Source organism: Bombina bombina, chromosome 6 (assembly GCF_027579735.1).
Source record: "Bombina bombina isolate aBomBom1 chromosome 6, aBomBom1.pri, whole genome shotgun sequence".
Classification (NCBI taxonomy): domain Eukaryota; kingdom Metazoa; phylum Chordata; class Amphibia; order Anura; family Bombinatoridae; genus Bombina; species Bombina bombina.
This window is the reverse complement of record NC_069504.1, coordinates 1012205377-1012229025: the sequence shown is the minus strand read 5'-3', so window position 1 is coordinate 1012229025 and position 23649 is coordinate 1012205377. Positions and strand designations below refer to the sequence as shown.

Below are 23649 nucleotides of genomic sequence, written 5' to 3'. Positions count from 1 at the left end.
GAATTAGAGAATTGTTAAGGTTTTACAATCACCCTGTGGATGGGTGACTTTTAAAACACGATGGGTTGAAATTGGGTTTCGGAGATGTCGAGGGAGCTATCGATAAAGCAGGAGTGTGCAATTGTAATTTTGTGCTTAAAAACGCAACCATACAAATGATGGTACCAAAAGTTTGCTCTTTGACACATTTTCCTGCACCACATTGTGATTATATACTTTGGCAAGCACAGAGTTAAAGGGACATGAAACCCACATTTTTACTTTCATGATTCAGATAGAGAATATAATTTTAAACATCACATTTTACTTCAATTATCCAATTTGCTTCATTCTATCAGTATCCTTTGTTGAAAAAAATAGCAATGCACATAGGTGAGCCAATCACACAAGGCATCTATGTGCAGCCACCAATCAGCAGCAATATTTAGATATACTTTTCAACAAAGCATATCAAGACAATAACGCATATTAGATAATAGAAGTAAATTGGAAAGTTGTTTAAAATTATATGCTCTATCTGAATCATGAAAGAAATAATTTGGGTGTCATGTCCCTTTAAGCAGGGGTCATTAGCCCATAGGAATCTGGGAAAGCACTGAATTTCAAATGAGAGAGGTGGGGCACAGATTAAAGGGACATTGCAGACTAGATTTTTCTTTGCATAATTTTTTTGTAGATGATACATTAATATAACCCATCTAAGCGTGTTTTTGTAACAATGTATAGTTTTGCTTATTTTTTTAATAACATTGTGCTGATTTTCAGACATGCCCCAAAGTATCAAATGTAAACTGAAGTCTACAGATTCCTGCTTGCTCCTGTTTGTGTAATGGGTCTTTTCATATGCAGGGGAGGGGGTCTGCTCTTCTTGCTTTCTCAGCCCGTCTCAGTGGGAGTCCCAGCCTAACCTCATCAACAATGTTAAACTGGGAACTTCTAAGTATTTTTTTTTAAAGGTGTTATACCTCAGATCAGTATCTGTGCATATTCTTTTTATAGTAGTGTCTATTACATACAGTTATATGAAAATTGCTGCATACTGTCCCTTTAAAGCATTGACCAAATTAATTTACACTTGGCCTCTGATAGGCCCCAGTAATGAAGACCAAATACTCAAATTCAAAAGAGTTTCCAAGGGATTTATCACTGGACTACTCTATATTTACAAAAGTAAAACGGGGAAGAAAGTTACTAGTGAAATGTGTGTAGTTGTAGGTTACTGAAACCCATGTTATTTCAATCTCTGTTTTTGGAGGATACTGTTATGATGTTTTACAGTAGTGATTAAAGGTGCTGTAAAGGCCTCAGAGCTAAGCATTTATGAGCTTTTAATGTGAATGCTCCATTTCATTTGAGTTTGGACTTGAAGGTTTCTTTTTGTGAGTGAAATCCAGTCACTTGGGGTTTTTCGTAGACTGTTAACACAATTGTTTTTTAATAATTAATTTCTAGGTGATATCAGACATCCCAACCTGCAAAAACTAATTTCAGGGAAGTGGCTTCACTGACTATTGCGCCCCCCCGGTTATGTACTGGACACCCGGAAACCATAATTAAGATAGAGACTTATCATTAAAAGTAGCTTACCACTAAACTCACATTAAAAACAAAAGTAGCTTTATTGCACAACCACATACAACAAAGCTATTTTCCAGTGATCGTACGCTTGTTGAATGCTCAAATATTTTAGAATACAAAGTTTAATTATGTGCAGTAAATAAGGTAGTATTTGTGTATTAATTTATTAAAATCAGTGTGGGCTTTTTGGTTAATGATGCATGCTTTGGAGGGTTCCATAGCGTCCCAGATTGTGAAGTACTCAGTATAGTGTGTGATTTTGAGTTTGAGAGGCTATTTGTTATTATGTTTTGTACTCACAGTAGAGTCAGTTTAATAAGAACCTGACAGCAAGGGTGTTAATCTCCTCCCTCAAAGGGGCACACTATCTTTGCCCTCGTCCTCAGTTCTCACTTAGCCTATGCTGCTGCCAATGTTGCCTGCTGCTGATTATCCTCCTCCCCAAGAGCCTTATTGCCGCCTCCAAACAGCAGGAGGGAGGGTGGCAGACACGCAATACGCTGACAGTAACGACAGACTTGCTGTGACAATGCTTTCTTGCTCAATGATGTCACTGCAACTAAAGGCATTCCTTAAAGAAACACTGTTTCCGGATTTGGGCCACGTTGGATCATGGTACTTGTAGTTTCAGGGAGATAGCTTTTCATTTGTGGGCGTCTGGGAACCACTATTACAATGAGGGAGACTCCCTGAACATCAGGGAGCGTTGGGATGTCTGTGATGTAAGAACCTACATTTCTGGCCATTTTGTGCAATTTTTTCTAAGCACAAAATGCTACTTTAATATAAATAAACACTTTGTACTTGTTATTGTTTTTTTAATCCGAATAAAGCATCTAACATAAACGTGGTTCATTTACACAAATAAGACAAAACATTTGTTCACATTGTTCTTTCTACTAACATATCTCACATTGCAGTTTAATTTGATTCGTATTACACCTACCACATAGTGTGGTGATTGGAAAATACATCATCAGGCTGGAAAACCTCTCCATCATAATGGCAAGAGCACTCTGCTTTAGGCACACACTCTCCGTACTCATTGGTGTAGAGTCCTGGGGGGCAGTAACATCCTTCCATACAGAATTCTTTGCAGTCGGTATCAGGAAGAGACAAAGATCGGCATGTCTGGTTACAGGGACTTCCACACTGTCGATAGATCTTCCCTTCAGAACATTTTATTGCTGAAAAAAAGGCCCACAATGCATTTTTTATGACTAGCTTTTATGTTATTACTGTTAAAGGGACATCAGAAATGTTCTATCAGCCATATAAAAGAGAAACATTTAAACATATTTTGTTCCTTCTGCATTCAAAATTGCAAGTTTAATTTCCTGAATAAAGGCTATTTAAACTTAAACTATTGTACTCATATCATTTGGGCATGTCCTACTAATGATTATTGACTTAAAGGGACACTAAACCCAAATTTTTTATTAATGATCCAGGTAGCGAATACAATTTTAAACTACATTCGAATGTACTTCTATTTTGCTTAATTTCTTTAGATATCCTTTGTTGAAGAATTAGTAATGCAAATGGGTAAGCCAATCACACAAGGCATCTATGTGCAGCCACCAATCAGCAGCTTTTGAGTCTAAATATGCTTTTCAGCAAAGAATATCAAGAGAATTAAGCAAATTATATAATAGAAGTAAATTAGAAAGTTGTTTAAAATTGCATGTTCTATCTGAATCATGAAAGAAACATTTTTGGTTTCATGTCCCTTTAAATGTACTTCTTACAAATGCTCAATAAGCTTAGCAGTAAGTACCTATCAACTAATGAGCATTAGCAGGGAGTACCTATCAACCAATGAGCTTAGCAGTAAGTACCTATCAACCAATGAGCATTAGCAGGGGGTACCTATCAACCAATGAGCTTAGCAGTAAGTACCTATCAACCAATGAGCTTAGCAGTAAGTACCTATCAACCACTGAGCATTAGCAGGGGGTACCTATCAACCAATGAGCTTAGCAGTAAGTACCTATCAACCAATGAGCTTAGCAGTAAGTACTTATCAACCAATGAGTTTAGCAGTAAGTACCTATCAACCAATGAGCATTAGCAGAAATGAACAATTATTTGAAAAAAAAGGCATCTAAGCTATTTGTTTGGTTCAGGACCCTAGAAAGCACTTGTTCATTGGTGGATGAATTTATCCACCAATCAGCAAGAACAACCCAGGTTGTTCACCAAAAATGGGCCGGCATCTAAACTTACATTCTTGCATTTCAAATATAGATACCAAGAGAATGAAGAAAATTTGATAATAGGAGTAAATTAGAAAGTTGCTTAAAATTGCATGCTCTATCTGAATCAGGAAAGAAAACATTTTGGGTTCAGTGTCCCTTTAAGTCTGCAGCATTTGCAAGTTAAGAATGAGCTTTTTGTCTCTTCAGGGAGTGTGGGACAAGCACAATTTTATACACAAGAGGTGTTTCATGTCTTTTAAATACACATCAAGTGCAATGGTAACAATTCTCTAAAACCTCACCAGAGGGCACTAACGGTTCAGTTTTTAAAAAAACACAAACATAAAAATAATTTGGAGAATAGATGGAAAAAAACTTTTGTATTCTTGTTTACAAAAAACACAGAAAGTTGAAAATGCACAACCAGTAAAGCTACTGTGCTACTATTTTGTCGTTTTTTTTCTTCACAGTTCATATTTTAAGGGGCTCATTTATGAAGCTGCATTTGCAGCTAGAGTCCTTCCTATAACAGACTTTAAAGGGACAATATACTGAAAAATAGTTTTCCCTTAATGTGTTTTCAATTACAATTTTTACCAGCGCCAGATGCTTTTTTAAGGCTTATTTGTGTTTGTGAATTAGCTGATTTTGTGTTTTAAAGTCACAGCCTTATAAAATGGGTTGAGCTTGTAGGTATAATCAGATCTCATTACTTTATTACATTGTGTACATATACATGCTTCTTTATTTTATATCTGTCCATAAACCAATCACCAATACTTAACATTAACATTGTATTACCTTATCTCTTCTATATCCCACTGGGAGTCTAATTTCTGGGCTGTGTTAACACAGCTTGGCCTCAAGGCCAAAAACTTTCGGGATGGGTGGGGACACCACAGGCTAAATAAACTATTTCAAATGCCAATATATGGGTAAAGGAGCTACTTGTAAACAATTTAATACACTGCAGCAGGTAAAGTGGATCATTGGGAACAAATTAAAGGGGAGCAAAATTTTCAGTAAACTGTCCCTTTAATTCCGTTTAACTCATTTGTGAAGGTTAAACACATATTTATATACAAGCAATTATGCAATAAAAATGGTGCAACACATTAGGACATATTTCACATTGATGTCCCATTAAAACTGGTTCTGGATTATACCATCAATAAAAATAAACAACACTCCAAAAATGCATCTTAAACTTCTTTATTCTAAAGATAAAAAGGAAATCTTTCCAGCTCCCTTAGGCATCACTAAAGGGGAAAGCATGAAATGTTCTTTTTTTATCTTTTGGATTAAAATAGTTTAAAGGGACATAAAACCCACATTTTTTCTTTCGTGATTCAGATAGAATATGCCATTTTAAACAACTTTCCAATGTACTTCTATTATCAAATTTGTTGCAAAGCAGGGATGTAAGATCAGGAGCGTGCACGTGTCTACAGCACTATACGGCAGGAGTTTCACAATGTTATACATTAGCAATAGCACTAGATGGCAGCAGTTTCACAATGTTATACATTAGCAATAGCACTAGATGGCAGCAGTTTCACAATGTTATACATTAGCAATAGCACTAGATGGCAGCAGTTTTATAACAATGTTATACCTTAGCAATAGCACTAGATGGCAGCAGTTTCACAATGTTATACATTAGCAATAGCACTAGATGGCAGCAGTTTCACAATGTTATACTTTAGCAATAGCACTAGATGGCAGCAGTTTCACAATGTTATACATTAGCAATAGCACTAGATGGCAGCAGTTTCACAATGTTATACATTAGCAATAGCACTAGATGGCAGCAGTTTCACAATGTTATACATTAGCAATAGCACTAGATGGCAGCAGTTTCACAATGTTATACATTAGCAATAGCATTAGATGGCAGCAGTTTCACAATGTTATACATTAGCAATAGCACTAGATGGCAGCAGTTTCACAATGTTATACATTAGCAATAGCACTAGATGGCAGCAGTTTTATAACAATGTTATACATTAGCAATAGCACTAGATGGCAGCAGTTTTATAACAATGTTATACATTAGCAATAGCACTAGATGGCAGCAGTTTCACAATGTTATACTTTAGCAATAGCACTAAATGGCAGCAGTTTCACAATGTTATACATTAGCAATAGCACTAGATGGCAGCAGTTTTATAACAATGTTATACATTAGCAATAGCACTAGATGGCAGCAGTTTCACAATGTTATACTTTAGCAATAGCACTAAATGGCAGCAGTTTCACAATGTTATACATTAGCAATAGCACTAGATGGCAGCAGTTTCACAATGTTATACATTAGCAATAGCACTAGATGGCAGCAGTTTCACAATGTTATACATTAGCAATAGCACTAGATGGCAGCAGTTTCACAATGGTATACATTAGCAATAGCACTAGATGGCAGCAGTTTCACAATGTTATACTTTAGCAATAGCACTAGATGGCAGCAGTTTCACAATGTTATACATTAGCAATAGCACTAGATGGCAGCAGTTTCACAATGTTATACATTAGCAATAGCACTAGATGGCAGCAGTTTCACAATGTTATACATTAGCAATAGCACTAGATGGCAGCAGTTTCACAATGTTATACTTTATCAATAGCACTAAATGGCAGCAGTTTCACAATGTTATACATTAGCAATAGCACTAGATGGCAGCAGTTTCACAATGTTATACTTTAGCAATAGCACTAGATGGCAGCAGTTTCACAATGTTATACATTAGCAATAGCACTAGATGGCAGCAGTTTCACAATGTTATACTTTAGCAATAGCACTAAATGGCAGCAGTTTCACAATGTTATACCTTAGCAATAGCACTAGATGGCAGCAGTTTCACAATGTTATACATTAGCAATAGCACTAGATGGCAGCAGTTTCACAATGTTATACTTTAGCAATAGCACTAAATGGCAGCAGTTTCACAATGTTATACTTTAGCAATAGCACTAAATGGCAGCAGTTTCACAATGTTATACTTTAGCAATAGCACTAGATGGCAGCAGTTTCACGTTATACTTTACCAATAGCACTAGATGGCAGCAGTTTCACAATGTTATACATTAGCAATAGCACTAGATGGCAGCAGTTTTATAACAATATTATACATTAGCAATAGCACTAAATGGCAGCAGTTTCACAATGTTATACATTAGCAATAGCACTAGATGGCAGCAATTTCACAATGTTATACATTAGCAATAGCACTAGATGGCAGCAGTTTCACAATGTTATACATTAGCAATAGCACTAGATGGCAGCAGTTTCACAATGGTATACATTAGCAATAGCACTATATGGCAGCAGTTTCACAATGTTATACTTTAGCAATAGCACTAGATGGCAGCAGTTTCACAATGTTATACATTAGCAATAGCACTAGATGGCAGCAGTTTCACAAATTTATACATTAGCAATAGCACTAGATGGCAGCAGTTTCACAATGTTATACTTTAGCAATAGCACTAAATGGCAGCAGTTTCACAATGTTATACATTAGCAATAGCACTAGATGGCAGCAGTTTCACAATGTTATACTTAAGCAATAGCACTAAATGGCAGCAGTTTCACAATGTTATACTTTAGCAATAGCACTAGATGGCAGCAGTTTCACAATGTTATACATTAGCAATAGCACTAGATGGCAGCAGTTTCACAATGTTATACTTTAGCAATAGCACTAAATGGCAGCAGTTTCACAATGTTATACATTAGCAATAGCACTAGATGGCAGCAGTTTCACAATGTTATACATTAGCAATAGCACTAGATGGCAGCAGTTTCACAATGTTATACTTTAGCAATAGCACTAAATGGCAGCAGTTTCACAATGTTATACTTTAGCAATAGCACTAGATGGCAGCAGTTTCACAATGTTATACTTTAGCAATAGCACTAGATGGCAGCAGTTTCACAATGTTATACATTAGCAATAGCACTAAATGGCAGAAGTTTTATAACAATGTTATCCATTAGCAATAGCACTAGATGGCAGCAGTTTCACAATGTTATACTTTAGCAATAGCACTAAATGGCAGCAGTTTCACAATGTTATACATTAGCAATAGCACTAGATGGCAGCAGTTTCACAATGTTATACATTAGCAATAGCACTAGACGGCAGCAGTTTCACAATGGTATACATTAGCAATAGCACTAGATGGCAGCAGTTTCACAATGTTATACTTTAGCAATGGCACTAGATGGCAGCAGTTTCACAATGTTATACATTAGCAATAGCACTAGATGGCAGCAGTTTCACAATGTTATACATTAGTAATAGCACTAGATGGCAGCAGTTTCACAATGTTATACATTAGCAATAGCACTAAATGGCAGCAGTTTCACAATGTTATACATTAGCAATAGCACTAGATGGCAGCAGTTTCACAATGTTATACTTTAGCAATAGCACTAAATGGCAGCAGTTTCACAATGTTATACATTAGCAATAGCACTAGATGGCAGCAGTTTCACAATGTTATACATTAGCAATAGCACTAGATGGCAGCAGTTTCACAATGTTATACTTTAGCAATAGCACTAAATGGCAGCAGTTTCACAATGTTATACTTTAGCAATAGCACTAGATGGCATCAGTTTCACAATGTTATACATTAGCAATAGCACTAGATGGCAGCAGTTTCACAATGTTATACTTTAGCAATAGCACTAAATGGCAGCAGTTTCACAATGTTATACATTAGCAATAGCACTAGATGGCAGCAGTTTCACAATGTTATACATTAGCAATAGCACTAGATGGCAGCAGTTTCACAATGTTATACTTTAGCAATAGCACTAAATGGCAGCAGTTTCACAATTTTATACTTTAGCAATAGCACTAGATGGCAGCAGTTTCACAATGTTATACATTAGCAATAGCACTAGATGGCAGCAGTTTCACAATGTTATACTTTAGCAATAGCACTAAATGGCAGCAGTTTCACAATGTTATACTTTAGCAATAGCACTAGATGGCAGCAGTTTCACAATGTTATACTTTAGCAATAGCACTAGATGGCAGCAGTTTCACAATGTTATACATTAGCAATAGCACTAGATGGCAGCACTATTTCCTGTCATGAAAGTCCGCAGCTCCATAACCCTGTCCGCCTGCTCTGAGCAGGCGGACAGACTTCGCCGCAATTCAACCCGATCAAGTACGATTGGGTTGATTGACACCCCCTGCTGGCGGCCCATTGGCCGCGAGTCTGCAGGCGGCGGCGTTGCACCAGCAGTTCTTGTGAGCTGCTGGTGCAATGCTGAATACGGAGAGCGTATTGCTCTCTTTGCATTCAGCGAGGTCTTGCGGACCTGACCCACACTGTTGGATCAGGTCCGCAAAACCTTTGATAAATATCCCCCTATGTATCAAGATATCTATTCAACAAAAATAACATGAGAAAAAAGCAAATTAAAAGTAAATTGGAAAGTATTTTTAAATTGTATTCTCTATCTGAATCATGAAAGAATTGTTTTGGAGTACCACTGCAGCTTTAGAGATAAAATATAGGGTACATCCCATAAGGTGACAGACCTTAGTTTAAATTCCTTTATATTCATAAATCATTCATGATGACATTGTATGTAATTATGTAGTCATTCACGTTGTCATAGCACAGCAGATTAACAACACTATAAATAAATTATATGCATTATTACCAAACATTCAATGGAACATTATAAGCATAGGTGCTATATTTTATTTGTATATATTCTTAACTGTAATGTAATAAATGTCTATAAACTATGTGAAAAATATTTCTCTCATGTTTATATTCATTATCATTGCAATCAATGTGTACACATAATGGGCCAGATTACAAGTGGCGCGCTAATTACCACTACTATTCAAACATTAATTGCGCTAGATGTAAGCTTTTCGCACTCGTATTATGAGTTGAAAGTAAACTTGTGGGCTAATCAGACAAGGAGAAAAGCAGAACTTAGAAAATAGCATAGAAGTAAATGGAGAAAACAAAAGTGGGACAAAACTTAACACCCCACTCTCGCACAAAACTGCATATTCTCAAGTTCGCTAACCCAACGTGAAAATATGAATATTTCACATTCCAATGTTCTGCACATAACAGAATATGTTCTATTTATTCTTAAATACATATTTCTACATATATATGATTTTTTTCGTACAATATATATCTATACCAATATATAGATGATTATAAGTATAGATATACAGATACAGGTATATATATGTATATCTATTTATAAATACATAGGCCTCTATTTATCAAAGTCTGGCAGACCTGATCCGACAGTGCGGATCAGGTCCGCCAGACTTCGCTGAATACGGAGAGCAATACGCTCTCCGTATTCAGCATTGCACCAGCAGCTCCCAAGAGCTGCTGGTGCAACGCCGCCCCCTGCAGAATCGCGGCCAATCGGCCGCCAGCGGGGGGGTTGGTCAATCAACCCGATCGTACTCGATCGGGTTGATTTGCGGCGATGTCTGTCCGCCTGCTCAGAGCAGGCGGACAGGTTATGGAGCAGCGGTCTTTAGACCGCTGCTTCATAACTGGTGTTTCTGGCGAGCCTGCAGGTTTGCCAGAAACACGGGATAAATAGGCCCCATAGAACATATTCTGCTATGAGCAGGACATTGGTACGTCAAATATTTACAGTAAATATACATTATAACACTTTATTAAATGTGAACATTGCATAAATATGCTTTTACATGTTTTAATGAGCATGAAACCTAAAAAATGTATTTCATGATTCAGATAGAGAATACAATTTTAAACAACTGTTCAATTTACTTCTATTATTTAATTTGCAAGGGCTCCAATGCACTTATATATATGTCTAAGTATTTATGTGTTTATATGTGTATATATGTCTGTAAATACACATATACACATGATGACGTCACCGCGCAACTTTATTTATACTAAACAATGTTAAGTATAGGAGGAGGGGGCATGCTGCTTAGAAGCCTGTATCTCAGGCATCTAAGCAGCTACAGATCCCCAAGACTTACTGTTGGAAAGGTAATCGCCTAACCTTTCCAACAGTGTAAGTCTTGGGGGTCTGTAAAAAAAAATAAAAAGGTTAAAAACATTTTTTTTTTTCAAAAATAAAAAAAGAAAAGAAAATATTAGCACCCAGGTGGGAAATGGCTTCGCAGCCAAAGGGTTAAACATATATATACACATATAAATACATAAATACATATTTCGACATGTATATGTATGTATCTCTATGTTAAAGCCCTGTGCCTGCCTTTTTTTTTCTAACACCTGAAATCTCATATCTTTGAGCCTTATAACTTTTGTGTGTAATATTTTTTTAACAATTTTTTTAGATGGTGCTATTATGACTGTAACTATACATTGTAATGTATTTTTAATGTGTTTCGTGCAACTTTTATGTTTTGCGAAACAGTTAAAGTGAATGTAAATTTTCATGAATCTGTGCCTGGTTTTTAAAAAAACTATTAAAAACAGGGGCACTTTCATTCATGAAAGTTTACATTGCAGCGGTTTTGTTAAAATACTTACCTTTTTCTTCTTCCAAGCCAGACCAGCGATCCCCCGCCCACAGCTGCTCTATACTTACGTCAGAAATGACGAATCCAGCTTCCTCCAATCAGGGCTTCCCCCCCCCCAGAGCAATCATTTCCTGAGGCCGCGCCGTGATTGGAGGAAGTCGATTTCGTCATTGCTGTGCTAAGTACAGCATGAGAAGCGGGCAGGGGATTGCTGGTCATATAAATGTAAATGTTCCAAATTACTTTAATTCTCTAGTTTGCTTCATTCTGTTAGTATCATTGGTTGAAAAGCCTACCTATGTAGGCTCAGGAGCAACAACAACTACTGGGAGCTAGTTCTTGATCAATCTAAATCATTAAAGAAAAGTTTTGGGTTTCATATCCCTTGAACCTTACTCACTTGACTCAGCAGAGCGCTACACTAGCTTCTATAGAGAGGATAGGCCATGTTGTCTTCTCTCTGCCTCTCCTCAAGTGTGGCTCCTCCAAGACCTGGCACTTGCGCAGAAGCAGAAAGAAGTAGGTGTGACGTTGCGCCTATTCTCTCTTTAAAAGTTAACCCCAAAGCCAATTGGAAGCGCTATAAGTGCTACGGCTTTCAATTGGCTGTAGTGCTCTTCTTCTATAATGAAAGTGGTGGACAAGTCGAGAGGACGAGTTAGGTAAGAGAGGGTTAAAGGGACACTGAACCCAATTTTTTTTCTTTCGTGATTCAGATAGAGCATACAATTTTAAGCAACTTTCTAATTTACTCCTACTATCACATTTTCTTCATTCTCTTGGTACCTTTATTTGAAAAGCAAGAATGTAAGTTTAGATGCCGGCCCATTTTTGGTGAACAACCTGGGTTGTTCTTGCTGATTGGTGGATAAATTCATCCACCAATGAACAAGTGCTTTCTAGGGTCCTGAACCAAACAAATAGCTTAGATGCCTTTTTTTTCAAATAATTGATCATTTCTGCTAATTCTCATTGGTTGATAGGTACTTACTGCTAAACTCATTGGTTGATAAGTACTTACTGCTAAGCTCATTGGTTGATAGGTACTTACTGCTAAGCTCATTGGTTGATAGGTACCCCCTGCTAATGCTCAGTGGTTGATAGGTACTTACTGCTAAGCTCATTGGTTGATAGGTACTTACTGCTAAGCTCATTGGTTGATAGGTACCCCCTGCTAATGCTCATTGGTTGATAGGTACTTACTGCTAAGCTCATTGGTTGATAGGTACTCCCTGCTAATGCTCATTACATGGGTTGTCCTTGCTGATTGGACAGCAACAATAAACAAGTGCTGTCCATGGTTCTAAGCCAACAATTAGCTGTCTCCATAGCTTAGATCCCTTCTTTTTCAAATAAAGATAGCAAGAGAACGAAGAAAAATTGATAATAGGAGTAAATTAGAAAGTTGCTTAAAACTGCATGCTCTATATGAATCACAAAAGAAAAATATTGGGTTCAGTGTCCCTTTAATGCTGTTGATTATATAAACATTTGCACTAACCTTAAGATAATTTTTTTGCAGCATTTAAATGATAAGTATATTTAGAAATGAGCTAATGTGTCACTTTAAGGCTTTTTATAAGCCCTTACGATAACATAAAGGGACAATCAAGCCAAATGAAACTTTTATGATTCTGATAGAGCATGCAATTTTAACCCCTTAATGACCAAGGACGTACGCCACACGTCCTCAAAAAAAAGACAGTTAATGACCGAGGACGTGTGGCGTACGTCCTTGGTCTGGAAAGCAGCTGGAAGCGATCCTGCTCGCTTCCAGCTGCTTTCCGGTTATTGCAGTGATGCCTCGATATGGAGGCATCCTGCAATAACCCCCCTTGGCCATCCGATGCAGAGAGAGCCACTCTGTGGCCCTCTCTGCACCGGACATCGGTGGCCGGTATCGTTGGTGGGTGGGAGCAAGTCTGGGAGGCGGGTGGGCGGCCATCGATGTGCCGAGTGCAGAGAAGGTGGGCGGGATCGGGGGAGGAACCATCGGGAGCACGCACGGGAGCGCGCGCGTGCAAGGGGGGGCGGCGGGGCGGGCACGTGCACGGGGCGGGGAGCGGGAGGGAACCGCTACACTACGGAAAAATAAGGCTGTGAAAGGTTAAAATTATTTGTAAATAAAATATTACATATAAACAGCTAAGGGATCTGGAAGGGGTGGGGGCTGGTCTTGGGGGGGGGGGAAGCTACACTACAGAAAAGGGATTTTTTTTAAAAAAAAAGGCACATTTGTTACTAAACTGGGTACTTGCAGACAGCTGCCAGTACCCAAGAGTTTCTGCCAGTACTTAAGATGGCGGGGACAATTGTGGGGTGGCGGAGGGAAGAGAGCTGTTTGGGAGGGATCAGGGGGTCTCATGTTTCAGGTGGGAGGCTGAGCTCTACACTAAAGCTAAAATTAACCCTGCAAGCTACATAATTAACCCCTTCACTGCTAGCTATAATACACGTGTGAAATGCAGCGGCATTTGGCGGCCTTCTAATTACCAAAAAGCAACGCCAAAGCCATATATGTCTGCTATTTCTGAACAAAGGGGATCCCAGAGAAGCATTTACAACCATTTGTGCCATAATTGAACAAGCTGTTTGTAAATGATTTCAGTGAGAAACCTAAAATTGTGAAAAATTTAACGTTTTTTAATTTGATCGCATTTGGCGGTGAAATGGTGGCATGAAATATACCAAAATTGGCCTAGATCAATACTTGGGGTTGTCTACTACACTACACTAAAGCTAAAAGTATCCCTAAAAGCTCCCTACATGCTCCATAATTAACCCCTTCACTGCTGGGCATAATACATGTGTAGTTCGCAGTGGCATTTAGCAGCCTTCTAATTACTAAAAAGCAACGCCAAAGCCATATATGTTTGCTATTTCTGAACAAAGGGGATCCCAGAGAAGCATTTACAACCATTTAAGCCATAATTTCACAAGCTGTTTGTAAATAATTTCAGTGAGAAACCAAAAGTTTGTGAAAAAATTAGTAAAAAAGTGAACGATTTTTTGTATTTAATCGCATTTGGCAGTGAAATGGTGGCATGAAATATACCAAAATGGGCCTAGATGAATACTTTGGGATGTCTACTAAAAAAAAATATATACATGTCAATGGATATTCAGAGATTCCTGAAAGATATTAGTGTTCTAATGTAACTAGCGCTAATTTTGAAAAATAATGGTTTGGAAATAGCAAAGTGCTACTTGTATTTATGGCCCTATAACTTACAAAAAAAGCAAAGAACATGTAAACATTGGGTATTTCTAAACTCAGGACAAAATTTAGAAACTATTTAGCATGGGTGTTTTTTGGTGGTTGTAGATGTGTAACAGATTTTGGGGGTCAAAGTTAGAAAAAGTGTGTTTTTTTCAATTTTTTTCCTCATATTTTATAATTTTTTTTATAGTAAATTATAAGATATGATGAAAATAATGGTATCTTTAGAAAGTCCATTTAATGGCGAGAAAAACGGTATATAATATGTGTGGGTACAGTAAATGAGTAAGAGGAAATTTACAGCTAAACACAAACACAGCAGAAATGTAAAAATAGCCTTGGTCCCAAACGGACAGAAAATGGAAAAGTGCTGTGGTCATTAAGGGGTTAAACAACTTTCAAATTTACTTCCATTATAAAAGGGGGCACAGTCTTTTTATATTTACACTTTTGGAGTCACCAGCTCCTATTGAGCATGTGCAAGAATTCACAGATTATACATATATGCATTTGTGATTGGCTGATGATATAGGGGGAGTGGAAATAGACATCATTTTGAAATGTGTCAGAAAAAAATCTACTACTCATTTGAAGTTCAGACATAGGGGCCGATTTAACAAGCTCTGTATCGGTCCCAATGCCTCTGTTTCCGCGCAAGCCTTCAGGCTCCCCGGTAACAGGCATTAAGAACCAGCGGTCTTAAGACCGCTGCTACTTAACTGCAGCAGACAGCAATCTGCCCGATCGCATACGATCGGGTTGATTGACGCCCCCTGCTAGGGGCCAATTGGCGAATAAATCGGCCCCTAAGTGCTATTGCAATTTCTTTTTATCATGCATTTGTTGTTTATGCAATCTACTGTATTTAATGGTCCTTTAAAGGGACACTGAACCCAAATTTTTTCTTTCGAGCATGCAATTTTAAGCAACTTTTTAATTTACGCCTATTATCAATTTTTCTTAGTTCTCTTGCTATCTTCATTTGAAAAAGGAGGCATCTAAGCTTTTTTTTTAGGTTTAGACTCTGGACAGCACTTTTTTATTGGTGGATAAATTTATCCACCAATCAGCAAGAACAACCCAGGTTGTTCAGCAAAAATGGGCCGGCATCTAAACTAACATTCTTGCATTTCAAATAAAGATAACATGAGAATGAAGAACATTTGATAATAGGAGTCAATTAGAAAGTTGCTTAAAATGTCATGCTCTATCTGAATCATAAAAGAAAAAAAATTGGGTTCAGTGTCCCTTTAAAGTAGGCATAAAAATAAAGAGGCTTCCACCACAGCTTTACCTGCTGGTTAGTTCAGAGTAACTGCAGGAAGTTAAAAGAATATTGTTTCACTAAAAAAATGTTTTTATTTACAAATAAGCTACAATTCATAAAGTTTTCATCAAAGCAATTTAGGCTGTAAATTGGAAGTCAATCACATAAATATTGCAAACACAAAATGATAAAGCTCAATAGCTATGTTAGAATATAATATATATATATATATATATATATATATATATATATATATATATATATATATATATATATATATATATATAGTGTATAAATGGTATATGTACAATATACAGCATGGAAGTCAAAACTGAAACATATATTTAGGCACTTAAGAGACACTCACGGCAAAATTCTGGTGTTCTCCAGTCAATAAGAACTCCCTTTCTCGAACACGCGGTGGCATAAGTTGAAAATGCAGAACACAGACATTCCTTTCCATCTGAACATGAGCACACATCATAGCGACAATTCTTCAGATATGGTGCGGGATTGACCTCATTATGGCATGACTGGAATGTAGAGGCCAGAAGGGCAAAACATACTTCTTCTGCAAATCTTGCTGAAATAAAATATTGTACATTTTTTAAACACAAAAACAATATTCATCAATATAACAATAGGGAAGATGGCTAAAAACTTGATTTTAATGGACTGGTGAATGGATTAAGATTCATGGGTGGTTATAATTACAGTGAGTTTATGTGACACATGTTAAAATATATTTATAGGACTGCAAAATGAATTAAAATTCTTGAGATCTTACCCTTGACTATAACACAATTTTTATTGTAAAAACTAATGCAAGGAAATGACATAGAGATAATGGGGCCGAAATATCAAGTTCTGAATGGAGCTTGATGTCCCTGTTTCCGCGCGAGCCTTCAGGCTCGCCGGAAATAGCAGTTATGAGGCTGCAGTCTGCAATCCGCCCAATCCTATACCATCCTTCTGATTGACAGCCCCTGCTAGCGGCCAATCTGCAGGGGGCGGCATTGCACAAGCAGTTTGCTTACAAAAAAGCAAAACATAAATGTGGTAGAATTTAGTAAAGGTATGTAGTTGCTGTCTGTAGAATATGATACGCTACAGCGTATCATGCCGGACAGACATTGATAAATCGGCCCCAATGGCTTCAATTTATCACATTGCAGGCAGACAAAGTTCCCAGGCAGAGAACCGGTCTGTCTGCCTTTGGGCAAATGATGCAGCCATCCAATGGTGGAATTTAAAAATACAGAAGCTTGTTTAGCCATGCCTCCTGCTATCATGCAGCCAATTGTGTGAGAATGTGGCTTGTCAATCATTATGCGTATCTCAAAAATATTTGGGGGTCAGGATTCTATTGTCCTTTAAATCATTTGCTAAACACTACAATGAGACTCTCTGGCAGCTGATGAGTTAAAAATGATTTGAAATGTAAATTATTTTGTATATTCATTTTTGTATCGCCATGAAAAATAAAATGGGCAAAGAAAATATTCTGAAAGAAATTTGCATTGCAGAAAGTATTTTTAAAATTGTGTTAACCTGTTTAATACAAAATCTCAGTCTGTAAATGTTAACTACAGCTGTAAATATATACTGTTTTGTTGTGTACAACTATCCTATATAATAAAAGGCCAACTGTGTTTGTCCGAAGCTGTCATGCGCAGTAGAGACTGCGCACGACGACAAACACACCTGGCCTTCTAACTATCTTGACTTCCTCCTGGCGTCGCGTGTGGTGGAGTGGGCGTGGCTGACGGGCGTGGTGTGGGTGGGGCCCGGGAATGGTGTGGGTAGTTTAGGTTTTTTAGTGTTAGGTTATTTTATTTGGGGGGTTTGGTGGGTGGGGGGGGTTTACTGTTAGGAGGGGCATTCTGTATTTTCTTGAAAAAGAGCTGATTATCTTGGGGCAATGCACTGCAAAAAGCCCTTTTAAGGGCTACTGGTAGTTTATTCTTAGAGTAAGGGGTGTTTATATTTTGGGGGGTCTTTTTTATTTTCATAAGGATTAGGTTTAATTTTCTGTAATGTTAACTTTTTTTTGTAAACTTTTTTTTGTAACTTTAGAATGTATTAGTTTAGGTAATATGGGTTTATTTAAAGGGGTGTTAGGTTAGGGGTTGTTAGGATAGGGGGTGTTAGGTTAGTGTACAGTACTGAGTTATTTAAATAGTTATTTGAATTGTGGGTTTTGGCGGTTTAAAGAGTTAATAAGTTAAATAGGTTTATTGCGATGTAGGGGTTTTGCGGTTCAGGGGTTAATAGGGTAAATAGGTTTATTACGATGTAGGGTTTTGCGGTTTAGGGTTTAATAGGGTAAATATGTTTATTGCAATGTAGTGGTTTTGCGGTTTAGGGGTTAATAGGGTAAATAGGTTTATTACGATGTAGGGTTTTGCGGTTTAGGGTTTAATAGGGTAAATATGTTTATTGCAATGTAGGGGTTTTGCGGTTTAGGGGTTAATAGGGTAAATAGGTTTATTGCAATGTAGGGGTTTTGCGTTTTAGGAGTTATGTATATATAGAAATATACTTAAAGTGGATATAATTTAAAAAGAAGAAATTTTGTATTTATTTAGGACAGTAGATTGTCCAATTAGAGTGTGTCTATATCTGTAGTTTATTATATAGAAAATATTTTTGATATATTTAAGACAGTAGTCCATTAAAATTATAGTATTGCTACACCTGTAGCTTAAATATTTATATAAAAGAAGAGTTACAAAATATGTTGTTTCTACATCTGTAGCTTAAATAAATAATTATACTGCCCTCTGGGCAGGCTTATCGACTAGTAGTTATATAAATCTTATTTGGGTTGGATCGTTGTGCTTAGCAGTTTGGAACCTATCTATAGGTTTAAAGGGAAATGAAACCCAATCTTTTTCTTTCATGATTCAGACAGAGAATACATTTTTAAACAGCATTCAAATTTACTTCTGTTATCTAGTTAGCTTCATTCTTTAGATATTCTTTGTTGAAGAAATAGCAATGCACATGGGCCAATTACACAAGGCATCTATTTGCAGCCACCAACCAGCAGCTACTGAGACTATTTAGATATGCTGTTCAACAAAGGATATCAAGAGAGTGAAGCAAATTAGATGATAGAAGTAAATTGGAAAGTTGTTTAAAATTGCATGCTCTTTCTAAATCATGAAGAAAAAAAAATGGGGGGTCTCATGTCCCCTTTAATTATGATAAATATATTCTGCAGGACAGTTTTGTATTATGTTTATGATAAATATATTCTGCAGGACAGTTTTGTATTATGTTTATTGTAAGTACATTTTTGATGGTTTCAGTGCATTGTTTAGTATTTGATTTGAAGGCCAATAGAATTCAGATGTCCAAATATTGTTTTGAGATGCTAAAATAATCTAAGGCCTAGATTTGGAGTTCGGCGGTAAAAGGGCTGTTAACGCTCCGCGGGTTTTTTTCTGGCCGCACCATAAATTTAACTCTGGTATCGAGAGTTCAAACAAATGCTGCGTTAGGCTCCAAAAAAGGAGCGTAGAGCATATTTACCGCAAATGCAACTCTCGATACCAGAGTTGCTTACGGACGCGGCCGGCATCAAAAACGTGCTCGTGCACGATTCTCCCATAGGAAACAATGGGGCAGTTTGAGCTGAAAAAAAACCTAACACCTGCAAAAAAGCAGCGTTCAGCTCTTAACGCAGCCCCATTGTTTCCTATGGGGAAACACTTCCTACGTCTGCACCTAACACTCTAACATGTACCCCGAGTCTAAACACCCCTAACCTTACACTTATTAACCCCTAATCTGCCGCCCCCGCTATCGCTGACCCCTGCATTACACTTTTAACCCCTAATCTGCCGCTCCGTAAACCGCCGCCACCTACGTTATCCCTATGTACCCCTAATCTGCTGCCCTAACATCGCCGACCCCTATGTTATATTTATTAACCCCTAATCTGCCCCCCACAACGTCGCCGACACCTGCCTACACTTATTAACCCCTAATCTGCCGAGCGGACCTGAGCGCTACTATAATAAAGTTATTAACCCCTAATCCGCCTCACTAACCCTATCATAAATAGTATTAACCCCTAATCTGCCCTCCCCGAACATCGCCGACACCTACCTTCAATTATTAACCCCTAATCTGCCGACCGGAGCTCACCGCTATTCTAATAAATGTATTAACCCCTAAAGCTAAGTCTAACCTAACACTAACACCCCCCTAAGTTAAATATAATTTTTATCTAACGAAATAAATTAACTCTTATTAAATAAATTATTCCTATTTAAAGCTAAATACTTGCCTGTAAAATAAATATTAATCCTAAAATAGCTACAATATAATTATAATTTATATTGTAGCTATATTAGGATTTAATATTTATTTTACAGGCAACTTTGTAATTATTTTAACCAGGTACAATAGCTATTAAATAGTTAAGAACTATTTAATAGTTACCTAGTTAAAATAATAACAAATTTACCTGTAAATAAATCCTAACCTAAGATATAATTAAACCCTAACACTACCCTATCAATAAAATAATTTAAATAAACTACCTACAATTACCTACAATTAACCTAACACTACACTATCAATAAATTAATTAAACACAATTGCTACAAATAAATACAATTAAATAAACTATCTAAAGTACAAAAAATAAAAAAGAACTAAGTTACAGAAAATAATAAAATATTTACAAACATAAGAAAAATATTACAACAATTTTAAACTAATACACCTACTCTAAGCCCCCTAATAAAATAACAAAGCCCCCCAAAATAAAAATTCCCTACCCCTATTCTAAAATACAAATATTACAAGCTCTTTTAACCTTACCAGCCCTGAACAGGGCCCTTTGCGGGGCATGCCCCAAGAATTTCAGCTCTTTTGCCTGTAAAAAAAAACATACAATACCCCCCCCCAACATTACAACCCACACCCACATACCCCTAATCTAACCCAAACCCCCCTTAAATAAACCTAGCACTACCCCCCGGATGATCGTCCTACCTTGTCTTCACCATGCCAGGTTCACCCGATCCGTCTGCGCTCCAAGATCTTCATCCAACCCAAGCGGGGGCTAGACATCCACTGAAGAAGTCCAGAAGAGGGTCCAAAGTCTTCCTCCTATCCGGCAAGAAGAGGACATCCGGACCGGCAAACATCTTCTCCAAGCGGCATCTTCTATCTTCCTTCATCCGATGACGACCGGCTCCATCTTGAAGACCTCCAGCGCGGATCCATCCTCTTCTTCCGACGACTAGACGACGAATGACGGTTCCTTTAAGGGACGTCATCCAAGATGGCGTCCCCTCGAATTCCGATTGGCTGATAGGATTCTATCAGACAATCGGAATTAAGGTAGGAATTTTCTGATTGGCTGATGGAATCAGCCAATCAGAATATAGTTCAATCCGATTGGCTGATCCAATCAGCCAATCAGATTGAGCTCGCATTCTCATTGGCTGATCGGAACAGCCAATAGAATGCGAGCTCAATCTGATTGGCTGATTGGATCAGCCAATCGGATTGAACTATATTCTGATTGGCTGATTCCATCAGCAATCAGAAAATTCCTACCTTAATTCCGATTGGCTGATAGAATCCTATCAGCCAATCGGAATTCGAGGGACGCCATCTTGGATGACGTCCCTTAAAGGAACCGTCATTCGTCGTCTAGTCGTCGGAAGAAGAGGATGGATCCGCGCTGGAGGTCTTCAAGATGGAGCCGGTCGTCATCCGGATGGAAGAAGATAGAAGATGCCGCTTGGAGAAGATGTTTGCCGGTCCGGATGTCCTCTTCTTGCCGGATAGGAGGAAGACTTTGGACCCTCTTCTGGACTTCTTCAGTGGATGTCTAGCCCCCGCTTGGGTTGGATGAAGATCTTGGAGCCAGGACGGATCGGTGAACCTGGCATGGTGAAGACAAGGTAGGAAGATCATCAGGGGGGTAGTGTTAGGTTTATGTAAGGGGGGTTTGGGTTAGATTAGGGGTATGTGGGTGGTGGGTTGTAATGTTGGGGGGGGGGTATTGTTTGTTTTTTTTTACAGGCAAAAGAGCTGAAATTCCTGGGGGCATGCCCCGCAAAGGGCCCTGTTCAGGGCTGGTAAGGTAAAAGAGCTTGTAATATTTGTATTTTAGAATAGGGTAGGGAATTTTTTATTTTGGGGGGCTTTGTTATTTTATTAGGGGGCTTAGAGTAGGTGTAATTAGTTTAAAATTGTTGTAATATTTTTCTTATGTTTGTAAATATTTTATTATTTTCTGTAACTTAGTTCTTTTTTATTTTTTGTACTTTAGATAGTTTATTTAATTGTATTTATTTGTAGCAATTGTGTTTAATTAATTTATTGATAGTGTAGTGTTAGGTTAATAGTAGGTAATTGTAGGTAGTTTATTTAATTATTTTATTGATAGGGTAGTGTTAGGTTTAATTATATCTTAGGTTAGGATTTATTTTACAGGTAAATTTGTTATTATTTTAACTAGGTAACTATTAAATAGTTCTTAACTATTTAATAGCTATTGTACCTGGTTAAAATAATTACAAAGTTGCCTGTAAAATAATATAATAATATTAATCCTAAAATAGCTATAATATAATTATAATTTATATTGTAGCTATATTAGGATGTATTTTACAGGTAAGTATTTAGCTTTAAATAGGAATTATTTATTTAATAAGAGTTAATTTATTTCGTTAGATTTAAATTATATTTAACTTAGGGGGGTGTTAGTGTTAGGGTTTAGACTTAGCTTTAGGGGTTAATACATTTATTAGAATAGCGGTGAGCTCGGTCGGCAGATTAGGGGTTAATAATTGAAGGTAGGTGTCGGCGATGTTAGGGAGGGCAGATTAGGGGTTAATACTATTTATGATAGGGTTAGTGAGGCGGATTAGGGGTTAATAACTTTATTATAGTAGCGCTCAGGTCCGCTCGGCAGATTAGGGGTTAATAAGTGTAGGTAGGTGTCGGCGACGTTGAGGGGGGCAGATTAGGGGTTAATAAATATAACTAGGGGTCGGCGATGTTAGGGGTAGCTGATTAGGGGGTACATAGGGATAACGTAGGTGGCGGCGATTTGCGGTCGGAAGATTAGGGGTTAATTATTTTTAAGTAGCTTGCGGCGACGTGTGTGGGGGGCAAGTTAGGGGTTAATAGATATAATACAGGGGTCGGCGGTGTTAGGGGCAGCAGATTAGGGGTACATAAGTATAACGTAGTGGCCGGTCGGCAGATTAGGGGTTAAAAATTTTAATCGAGTGGCGGCGATGTGGGGGGGAGCTCGGTTTAGGGGTACATAGGTAGTTTATGGGTGTTAGTGTAGTTTAGGGTACAGTAGTTAAGAGCTTTATGAACCGGGCGTTAGCCAGAAAGCTCTTAACTCCTGCTATTTTCAGGCGGCTGGAATTTTGTCGTTAGAGCTCTAACGCTCACTGCAGAAACGACTCTAAATACCGGCGTTAGGAAGATCCCATTGAAAAGATAGGCTACGCAAATGGCGTAGGGGGATCTGCGGTATGGAAAAGTCGCGGCTGAAAAGTGAGCGTTAGACCCTTTAATCACTGACTCCAAATACCAGCGGGCGGCCAAAACCAGCGTTAGGAGCCTCTAACGCTGGTTTTGACGGCTACCGCCGAACTCTAAATCTAGGCCTTAGTTTCTACAAACACAAATAGACTGGCTACCATTAAAGGGACATGAAACCCAAAATGTTTCTTTAATGTTTCAGATAGAGCATGCAAATTTAAACATCTAACTTACTTCTTTTATCACATTTTTTGTTCTCTTGGTATCTTTTGTTGAAAAAAGCTCAGGAGCAGGCATGTGTCTGGAACACTAGATGAC

The 23649-nt window shown here is 37.7% G+C and overlaps 1 protein-coding gene across 1 annotated transcript in view; it reads right to left on the bottom strand.

The window, feature by feature from the left end:
- VWF (von Willebrand factor) overlaps window positions 1-23649 on the bottom strand; it is a 424292-nt gene that overhangs the window by 341206 nt on the left and 59437 nt on the right. Inside the window, exons 15-16 of the mRNA XM_053718732.1 lie at window positions 16166-16381; window positions 2525-2765 (exon numbers count right to left, since the gene is read on the bottom strand). Coding sequence (XP_053574707.1) covers window positions 2525-2765; window positions 16166-16381 — 457 coding nt within the window. The remainder of the gene's footprint in view (window positions 1-2524; window positions 2766-16165; window positions 16382-23649) is intronic.